This window comes from Mustelus asterias, chromosome 4, assembly GCF_964213995.1.
Source record: "Mustelus asterias chromosome 4, sMusAst1.hap1.1, whole genome shotgun sequence".
Lineage (NCBI taxonomy): Eukaryota > Metazoa > Chordata > Chondrichthyes > Carcharhiniformes > Triakidae > Mustelus > Mustelus asterias.
Window position 1 is genome coordinate 74,836,323 of NC_135804.1, and position 11,109 is coordinate 74,847,431.

The 11,109-nt window shown below is 44.2% G+C and overlaps 1 protein-coding gene across 1 annotated transcript in view; it reads right to left on the reverse strand.

The window, feature by feature from the left end:
• The window catches only part of LOC144492783 (gamma-aminobutyric acid receptor subunit beta-4-like), a 705,925-nt gene extending 697,967 nt beyond the window's left edge, over positions 1-7,958 (reverse strand). Inside the window, exon 1 of the mRNA XM_078211203.1 lies at positions 7,896-7,958. Within this exon, the coding sequence (XP_078067329.1) occupies positions 7,896-7,943 (48 nt within the window). The 5' untranslated portion in view covers positions 7,944-7,958. The remainder of the gene's footprint in view (positions 1-7,895) is intronic.
• Between the last annotated feature and the right edge of the window lie 3,151 nt (positions 7,959-11,109).

Below are 11,109 nucleotides of genomic sequence, written 5' to 3' on the forward strand. Positions count from 1 at the left end.
CTATGAATATGAAGACACTGTGGAAAATTGCCCAAGTACATCCTGTCCACAAGAAGCATGACGAAACCAACCTGGCCAATTCCCGCCCCACCAAATCTATTTGACGGTCTATTTCTCCATGCAGGTGGAGAAGGTAGTCAAGAAGGCATATGGCATGCTTGCCTTCATCGGCCGGGGCATTAAGTTTAAAAATTGGCAAGTCATGTTGCAGCTTTATAGCACCTTAGTTAGGCTGCACTTGGAATATAGTGTTCAATTCTGGTTGCCACTCTACCAGAAGGATGTGGAGGCTTTGGAGAGGGTGCAGAAAATATTTACCAGGATGTTGCCTGGTATGGAGGGAATTAGTTTGAGGAGAGGTTGGAGAAACTTGGTTTGCTCTCACTGGAACAACGGAGGTTGAGGGCGACCTGATAGAAGTCTACAAGATTATAAGGGGCATGGACAGAGTGGATAGTCAGAAGCTTTTTCCCAGGATAGAAGAGTCAATTACTGGAGAGCATAGGTTTAAAGTGTGAGGGGCAAGATTTAAAGGAGATGTATGAGGTAAATGTTTTACAGTAAGAAGTCTCACAACACCAGGTTAAAGTCCAACAGGTTTATTTGGTAGCAAAAGCCACTAGCTTTCGGAACAGGCTGTTCCTTCGTCAGGTGGGTGGGAGTTCTGATCACAACAGGGTACAAAGACACAAACTCTATTTACAGCTAATCAAGTCTTAAAGGTACAGACAATGTGAGTGGAGGGAGCATTAAGCACAGGTTAAAGAGATGTGTATTGTCTCCAGACAGGACAGCAAGTGAGATTTTGCACATCCAGGCAAGTTGTGGGGGTTACAGATAGTGTGACATGAACCCAATATCCCGATTGAGGCTGTCCTCATGCGTGCGGAACCTGGCTATCAGTCTCTGCTCAGCGACTCTGCGCTGTCGTGTGTCGTGAAGGCCGCCTTGGAGAACGCTTACCCAGAGATCAGAGGCTGAATGCCCGTGACCGCTGAAGTGGTCCCCAACAGGAAGAGAACAGTCTTGCCTGGTGATTGTCGAGCGGTGTTCATTCATCCGTTGTCATAGCGTCTGCATGATTTCCCCAATGTACCATGCCTCGGGACATCCTTTCCTGCAGCGTAACAGGTAAACAACATTGGCCGAGTTGCAAGAGTATGTACTGTGTACCTGGTGGATGGTGTTCTTGCGTGAGATGATGGCATCCGTGTCGATGATCCAGCACGCCTTGCAGAGGTTGCTGCGGCAGGGTTGTGTGGTGCCATGGTCACTGTTCTCCTGGGTAGTTTGCTGCGGACAATGGTCTGTTTGAGGTTGTACGGTTGTTTGAAGGCAAGAAGTGGGGGTGTGGGGATGGCCTTGGCGAGATGTTCGTCTTCATCAATGACATGTTGAAGGCTCTGGAGGAAATGTCGTAGCTTCTCCACTCTGGGGAAGTACTGGACGATGAAGGGTACTCTGTCCACCATGTCCCGTGTTTGTCTTCTGAGGAGGTCGGTGCGGTTTTTCGCTGTGGCGCTTCGGAACTGTCGATCGATGAGTCGAGCGCCATATCCTGTTCTTATGAGGGCATCTTTTAGCATCTGAAGGTGTCTATTGCGATCCTCCTCATCCAAGCAGATTCTGTGTGTACGGAGGGCTTGTCCATAGGGGATGGCTCCTTTAACGTGTTTAGGGTGGAAGCTGGAGAAGTGGAGCATTGTGAGGTTATCCGTGGGCTTGCGGTACAGTGAGGTGCTGAGGTGACCGTCCTTAATGGAGATGCGTGTGTCCAAGAATGCAACCGATTCCGGAGAGTAGTCCATGGTGAGTCTGATGGTGGGATGGAACTTGTTGATGTCATCATATAGTTGTTTCAGTGATTGTTCACCATGAGTCCAAAGGAAGGAAATGTCATCGATGTATCTAGTGTATAGCATCGGTTGAAGATCCTGTGCGGTGAAGAAGTCTTGTTCGAACCTGTGCATGAATATGTTGGCATATTGAGGTGTGAATTTGGACCCCATGGCTGTTCCGTGTGTCTGGATGAAGAACTGGTTGTTGAAGGTGAAGACATTGTGGTCCAGGATGAAGCGGATGAGTTGTAAAATTGCATCTGGAAACTGGCAGTTGTCGGCGTTGAGTACTGAGGCCGTTGCAGCAATGCCATGATCATGGGTGATGCTGGTGTAATGTTGATGTCCCGAGGCATGGTACATTGGGGAAACCATGCAGACACTACGACAATGGATGAATGAACACCGCTCGACAATCACCAGGCAAGACTGTTCTCTTCCTGTTGGGGAGCACTTCAGCAGTCACGGGCATTCAGCCTCTGATCTCCGGGTAAGCGTTCTCCAACGCGGCCTTCATGACACACAACAACGCAGAGTCGCTGAGCAGAGACTGATAGCCAGGTTCCGCACACATGAGGACGGCCTCAACCGGGATATTGGGTTCATGTCACACTATCTGTAACTCCCACAACTTGCCTGGATGTGCAAAATCTCACTAGCTGTCCTGAGTGGAGACAATACACATCTCTTTAACCTGTGCTTAATGCTCCCTCCACTCACATTGTCTGTACCTTTAAGACTTGATTCGCTGTAAAGACTCACATTCCAATCATTATTCATGTAAATTGAGTTTGTGTCTTTGTGCCCTGTTTATGATCAGAACTCCCACCCACCTGACGAAGGAACAGCCTGTTCTGAAAGCTAGTGGCTTTTGCTTCCAAATATACCTGTTGGACTTTAACCTGGTGTTGTGAGACTTCTTACTGTGTTTACCCCAGTCCAACGTTGGCATCTCCACATCATGACTACCATCGACACCGCAAATGTTTTACACCGAGGGTGGTGGGTGCTTGAAACTCGCTGCCGGGGTGGTAGTGGATGCAGATATGATAGTGACTTTTAAGGGCCATCTTGACAAATACATGTATAGGATGGGAATAGAGTAATATGGTCCCCTGAAAAGTGGAGGGTTTTAGTTCAGACAGGTAGCATGGTCGGTGCAGACTTGGAGGGCTGCAGGGCCTGTTCCTATGCTGTAATATTCTTTGTTCTTTGATTGTTCTTTCATGATCATCAGTAAAGTGATGGAAGGTATCATCAACATCTTTATCAAGCAGCACTTACTCAACAATAACCTGTTTATTGTTGCTCAGTTTGGGTTCCGCGAGGTCACTCAGCTCCTAGCCTCAATACAGCCTTGGTTCAAACATGGACAAAAGAACTAAAATCCAGAGGTGAGGTGACAGTTGCTGTCCTTGATGTCCAGGCAGCATTTGAGTATGACACCAAGGAGCCCGAGCAAAAATGGAGTCAGTGGGAATCAAGGGAAAACTCTCTACTGGTTGGAGTCATACTTGGCACAAAGGAAGGTGGTTGTGGTGGTTGGAGGTCAATCATTTCAGCTCCAGGCCATTACTGCAGGAGTTCCTCAGGGTAGTGTTCAAGGCCCAACCACCTTCCACTGCTTCTTCAATGACCTTCCTTCTATCATATGTTCAGAAGTGGTGATTGCACAATATTCAACACCATTTGCAACTCATCAGATACTGAAGCAGTCCATGTCCAAATGCAGAAAGACCTGGACAATATTCCTGCAAATAACATTGTGCCATGCAAATGCCAGGCAATGACTATCTCCAACAATCTAATCGTTAACCCTTGACATCCAATGGCATTACCATCACTGAATCCCTCACTATCAACATTCTGTGGGGGGGGTTACCATTGACCAGAAACTGAACTGGACCAGCCATATAAATACTGTGGCTGCAAGAACAGGTCAGAGACTAGGAATCCTGTGGCGAGTAACTTCTGACTCCCAAAGCCTGCCCACCATCTGCAAGACACATGTCAAGAGTGTGATAGAATACTCTCCACTTGCCTGGATGAGTGCAGTTCCAACAACACTTGAGAAGCTTGATGCCATTCAAGACAGACAGCCGACTTGATTGCTACCCCTTCACAAACATTCACTCCCACCACCACCGACGAACAGTGTTAGCAATGTGTACCATCTACAAGATGCAATGCAAGAATTTTCCAAGGCTCCTTAGGATCTTCCAAGGATCTTCCAATCCCATGACCACTACCATCTATAAGGACAAGAGCAGCAGATACCTGAGAACACCGCAGCTGGATGTTACCATCCACATCACTCACCATCCTGACTTGTAAATATATTGCCGTTCCTTCACTGCCCCTAGGTCAAAATCCTGGAACTCCTTGTTAACCGCACTGTGGGTGTACCCAGGGATTCCAGTTGTTCAAGAAGGCAGCTCACCACCACCTTCTTAAGAGCAATAAATGCTACCCCATTGATACCAATATTTGAAGAATTATTATTTTTTAACTGGTCACCAATAATATTGAATCTTGAATTTGATCCTTCTACGGACATGAATGCGATAAATACTTATTCTGTTAGCTCTCCAATTTATTCATCACTAAGATCACTTACTAATATTTCTATAACACCATTCTCACACCTCAATAACTTCACCACTGAACCCATTACACAAGTTCTGTGTATCCACTCAATCCTAGACAGTTCACATACTTTCCTTTTTAACACAAATCTTAACTTTATAGAATTAAAGAATTTTTTCAGCGCAGAATGAGGCCATTTGGCCCATCGTGTCGGCACCAACTCTCCAAACGAGCATGACTTAGTGCCATTCTCTTGCATTTTCCCCATCCCCCTGCAGATTGTTTCAATTCAAATAATTATCTCGTGTTCTCTTGAATACTTTGATTGAACCTGCCTCCACTACACTTTCAGGCAGTGCATTCCAGACCCCAACCACTTGCTGTGTGAAAAAGTTTTTTCTCACAATGCATTTGCTTCTTTTGCAAATCAATTCAATCTGTGCTCTCTCGTTCTTAATCCATTTACATGCTGGAACAGTTTCTCCATGTCTACTCTGTCCAGCCATATCATGATTTTGAACATTTCTATCAAACCTCCTCTTAGCCTTCTGGGGTGGCATGGTGGCACAGTGGTTAGCCACGAGCACCATGACAAACCTTCCTCTAGCCTGAAAAATATCCATTGACTATTATTCTCTGCTTCCTGTTATTCTGCCAATAACAGGAATATCCATGTTGCTACTGTCCTTTTATTCCCTGAGCTATAACTTTTCTCACAAGTCTGTTGTGTGGCATGGTATCAAATTTCTTCTGAAAGTCAATGTATACCACATCAACAGCATTACCTTCATCTACCCTTTCTGTTACCTCCTCCACAAACTGCAACAAGTTAATTAAACATGATTTCCCCTTTAGAAATCCATGCTGACTCTTCCTAATCAACCCACATTTTTCCATGTGACCTCTAATTCTATCCTGCATAATTACTTCTCAAAGGTTTCTCACCAATGATGTTAAACTGTAATTGCTGGGGCTATCCTTACAAACTGTTATTGAACAATTTCAATTCTCCAGTCCTCTGGCACCTCCCCTGAGTCTAGCGAAGACTGGGAGGTTTTGGTCAGCACCCCTGCAATTTCTGTTCTCACTTCCTTCAATATCTTTGGATGCATCTCATCTGGTCCCAGTGCCTATCAACTCTTAGTCTATTCAACAATTCCTCCTTGTCAATTTTGAACTCTTCTAGTGACAGAGTTTCCTTGTCTGTCTCCATGCCCTGTGTAGTATCTACCTCCTTGGGTAAAGACAGATGTAAAGTCATTATTTAATACCACAGCCATGACCCCAGCCTCCATGTGTAAATTTCCTTTTAGATCCATAATCGGCCCTACTCATTTTACCATTTTTCTCTGCCTATAGAAGACTTTGGGATTTCCCAGTCTTTTCTCACAATCCATCTTCACTCTCTAATGTGCTTTTTCACCTCCCTTCTGAATATTCAGTATTCTTCTTGTTCTTCCTAATCAACCAGATCCAAAAGTTCACTCATTATCCCTGCAGGTACATTGGACTGGGAGCTTCTTGTACTGAAAGCTGAGCTACAGTTCTAACTGAGTTTTAATATGGCTCCCATTCTTCCAAATCTTGTGTTAGATCTCCTGTTGAACATTTGGAATTGAATATAATCTAACAGTCATTAGCATAGGGGATTGAAGGAAAATCAACAACCATAGAATCCCTGAAATCCATAGAATTCTTACAGTGCAGAAAGATGCCATTTGGCCCATCAAGTCTGCACCAACCCAACAAAAGTGAATCCCACTCAACCACCACTCCCCAGCCTTACTCCCATAACCCTATGCATTTGCCGTGGCCAATCCATCTAACCTGCACATCTTTTGACTGTGGGAGGAAACCGCAACACTCAGAGGTAACCAACACAGACATGGGGAGAATATGCAAACTTCACACAGTCATCCAGGGCCGGAATCGAACCTCGGACCCTGGCAGGGAAATGTCTTTGGTCCTCCAAAGCACCTGCCTCATGTCTAATGTCAACCTCATGTAGGAGATGGCCTCGTGGTATTGTCATTACACTTAATCCAGAAGCTCAGCTAATGTTCTGGGGACCCGGGATTGAATCCCGCCACGGCAGATGGTGGAATTCGAATTCAATAAAAAATATCTGGAATTGAGAATCTACTGATGACCATAAAACCATTGTCGATTGTCGGAAAAACCCACCTGTCCTTTAGGGAAGAAAATCTGCTGTCCTTAACCTGGTCTGACCTATATGTGACTCCAGAGCCACAGCAATGTGATTGATTCTCAACTGCCCTTGGGCAACTAGGGATGGGCAATAAATGCTGGCCAACCAGCCATGTCCCACAAATGAATACAAAAAAAATTGTCTTTGCATTTCCTTAGTCCTCCTGCCCTAACTCTTTCATTCAATTTAATGTATTAGTGTTTCTTGTCAAAGTGGATCTGATTCAATCTACAATAAATTCTCTCTGCAAATATTATTAATATCACTTTTCTTTATCTGGTTACAAGTATAATACGCCAATTCCACACTAGTTTTGGTGCAGTATTTGATGCACTGCTTTTGATACAGGAGTTACTCAACCAATATTCTGTTAGATTGATTTGAGGTCAGTCCATGATAAATCCTGGTTTGATCTAGTTCAAGACTCACTCAACACATTTTCTGGAGCTTGATTTTGATATGCTGATACTTTACATTTACTGATTCTGCTTCACATCCAGTTCTACTTGTGGCATAAGTTCTGGATTAAATTGCACAACCATTTCCCTCTTTCCCAACCCAGAGTTACAGACCGAATAAAAATGCAGAATGTGACAAAAAAAAACAATTCTTGGATGCAAAACACAGAAAATTTCTGATCAATAAATTTCAAGTTCATTATTAAAAATAAAAAGAGCTTGTATTTATATAGCACCTTTTGCAACCTCATGATGTCCCAAAATGCTTTACAGTCAATGAAATATGCTTCGAAGTGTAGCCACTTCTTTAACATTGGAAATACAGCTACCAACTTGCGCACAGCAACCACCCAGTAACAACAATATGATAATAACCAGAATAGTTGTTTTGGTGATTTTGGATGAGGATAAATATTGGTTATGATACAAGGAGATACAGAATTAGGATTCTTCATTCCTCCTGTTCTTCATCCAATAATGCTGAGGGATCTTTAATCTCCACCTGAGAAGACAGATGGGGCCTGATTTAAAATTCCAAACTCTGGCAGTGCAGCATTGTCTCAGTACTCCAGTGCTAAGGTTTTGTGATTGAAGAGAGAAGTAGCAAGTGAAGTAGTTTGCTCACTTCATTTGCAGATGGCTTATGCAGTATTCCATTCTCAAGTGTCAAAACATCTACCAACCAAGGTCCAATCAATGCCATCTCACCTTCATATACTTAATGACCATAACCTGGTCCACACTGGAGCTAATGTTAACCACTTTAATCACAAAAATGTAAACCAAAATGTTGCTTGAACTCACCATGTTAACCTCAGAGATCATGTCAATGCTGGCTATATGAATACTCATCCCTACTGTAACAGGAGACCCTGGGGGAAAAGAGAATGGAAAGACTGTGTTTAATTGGGTTTTGATTTCTTCATTGCAATCTCTCCTTAAATATTTACAATAGAAGTGCTCTCTTTAAATAGCTTAAGCTTGGACACCTGCTTTAAACTGTCCCAAAGATGAGACATTCCCAGATTAGTTTTTAGTGAGGAGAACAATTGTAATGAAGTAAAACTTCCAGAAACCCAAACAAAACAAAGCATACTAGTGACAGATACAAGATTACACTTGGAGCCTTAAGAAAACAGTGAACAGGATACAAGAAAGAAACAGCTTGATGACAAAAGAGAAAACAAAGTTTCTGGTGACATAGATAGAACCATAATATCAGTTAGAACATAGAACATAGAACATAGAACATTACAGCGCAGAACAGGCCCTTCGGCCCACGATGTTGCACCGACCAGTTAAAAAAAAAAAAACTGTGACCCTCCAACCTAAACCAATTTCTTTTCGTCCATGAACCTATCTACGGATCTCTTAAACGCCCCCAAACTAGGCGCATTTACTACTGATGCTGGCAGGGCATTCCAATCCCTCACCACCCTCTGGGTAAAGAACCTACCCCTGACATCGGTTCTATAACTACCCCCCCTCAATTTAAAGCCATGCCCCCTCGTGCTGGATTTCTCCATCAGAGGAAAAAGGCTATCACTATCCACCCTATCTAAACCTCTAATCATCTTATATGTTTCAATAAGATCCCCTCTTAGCCGCCGCCTTTCCAGCGAAAACAATCCCAAATCCCTCAGCCTCTCCTCATAGGATCTCCCCTCCATACCAGGCAACATCCTGGTAAACCTCCTCTGCACCCTCTCCAAAGCCTCCACATCCTTCCTGTAATGTGGGGACCAGAACTGCACACAGTACTCCAAGTGCGGCCGCACCAGAGTTGTGTACAGTTGCAACATAACGCTACGACTCCTAAATTCAATCCCCCTACCAATAAACGCCAAGACACCATATGCCTTCTTAACAACCTTATCTACTTGATTCCCAACTTTCAGGGATCTATGCACACATACACCTAGATCCCTCTGCTCCTCCACACTATTCAAAGTCCTCCCGTTAGCCCTATACTCAACACATCTGTTATTCCTACCAAAGTGAATTACCTCACACTTCTCCGCATTAAACTCCATCCGCCACCTCTCGGCCCAACTTTGCAACCTGTCTAAGTCTTCCTGCAAACTACGACACCCTTCCTCACTGTCTACCACACCACCGACTTTGGTGTCATCAGCAAATTTGCTAATCCACCCAACTATACCCTCATCCAGATCATTAATAAATATTACAAACAGCAGTGGCCCCAAAACAGATCCCTGAGGTACACCACTTGTAACCGCACTCCATGATGAATATTTACTATCAACCACCACCCTCTGTTTCCTATCCGCTAGCCAATTCCTGATCCAATTTCCTAGATCACCCCCAATCCCATACATCTGCATTTTCTGCAGAAGCCTACCATGGTGAACCTTATCAAACGCCTTACTAAAATCCATATATACCACGTCCACTGCCTTGCCCCCATCCACCTCCTTGGTCACTTTCTCAAAAAACTCAATAAGGTTAGTAAGGCACGACCTACCTGCCACAAAACCATGCTGACTATCACCTATCAATTCATTACTCTCCAAATAACTATAAATCCTATCCCTTATAATTTTTTCCAACATCTTGCCGACAACAGAAGTGAGACTCACCGGTCTATAATTCCCGGGGAAGTCTCTGTTCCCCTTCTTAAACAATGGGACAACATTCGCTAACCTCCAATCTTCTGGTACTATACCAGAGGCCAACGACGACCTGAAGATCAGAGCCAGAGGCTCTGCAATCACTTCTCTTGCCTCCCAGAGAATCCTTGGATAAATCCCATCCGGACCAGGGGATTTATCTATTTTCAGACCCTCCAGAATATCCTGCACATCCTCCTTATCAACTGTAATACTGTCTATTCTACTCCCTTGCAACCCAGTGTCCTCCTCAGCTATATTCATGTCCCCTTGCGTGAACACCGAAGAGAAATATTGGTTCAATGCTTCACCAATCTCCTCCGGTTCCACACATAACTTCCCTCTGCCATCTATAACTGGCCCTAAACTTGCCCTAACCAACCTTCTGTTCTTGACATACCTATAGAACGCCTTAGGATTCTCTTTAACCCTATCCGCCAAAGTCTTCTCATGTCCCCTTTTAGCCCTTCTAAGCTCGCTCTTCAACTCCCTCTTAGCCAATCTAAAGCTTTCTAGTGCACTACCCGAGTGCTCACGTCTCATCCGAACATAAGCCTCCTTTTTCTTTTTAACCAACAAAGAAACTTTTTTGGTGCACCACGGTTCCCTAGCCCTACCAATTCCTCCTTGCCTGACAGGGACATACCTATCACAGACTCGCAGTAGCTGCTCCTTGAAAAAACTCCACATGTCGGACGTTCCCAGTCCCTGTAATCTCCTAGTCCAACCTATGTTTCCTAATTCTCTCCTAATAGCCTCATAATTACCCTTCCCCCAGCTAAAACCACTGGCCCGAGGTTCATGCCTATCCCTTTCCATCACTAAGGTGAACGTAACCGAATTGTGGTCACTATCACCAAAATGCACACCAACTTCCAAGTCTAGCACCTGGTCTGGCTCATTTCCCAGCACCAGATCCAATATAGCCTCACCTCTAGTTGGCCTGTCTACATACTGAGTCAAAAAACCTTCCTGCACGCTTTGAACAAAAACTGACCCCTCTAACGAGCTAGAGCTATAACAATTCCAGTCAATATTAGTCAAGTTAAAATCCCCCATAACAATTGCCCTATTACTTTCACTCCTAAGCAGGATTGACTCCGCAATCCTTTCCTCAACCTCTCTAGAACTTTTAGGAGGTCTATAAAAGACTCCCAACAGGGTGACCTCTCCTCTCCTATTTCTAATCTCCGCCCATACTACCTCAACAGATAAGTCCTCATCAAACCTCCTCTCTGACACTGTGATACAATCTCTGACCAATAATGCTACCCCTCCCCCTCTTCTACCTCCTTCCCTACTTCGACTAAAACATTTGAACCCCGGGACCTGCAGCATCCATTCCTTGGGAATATAAGAACAGGAGGGAGCCCTGATTTCCTTGAAAC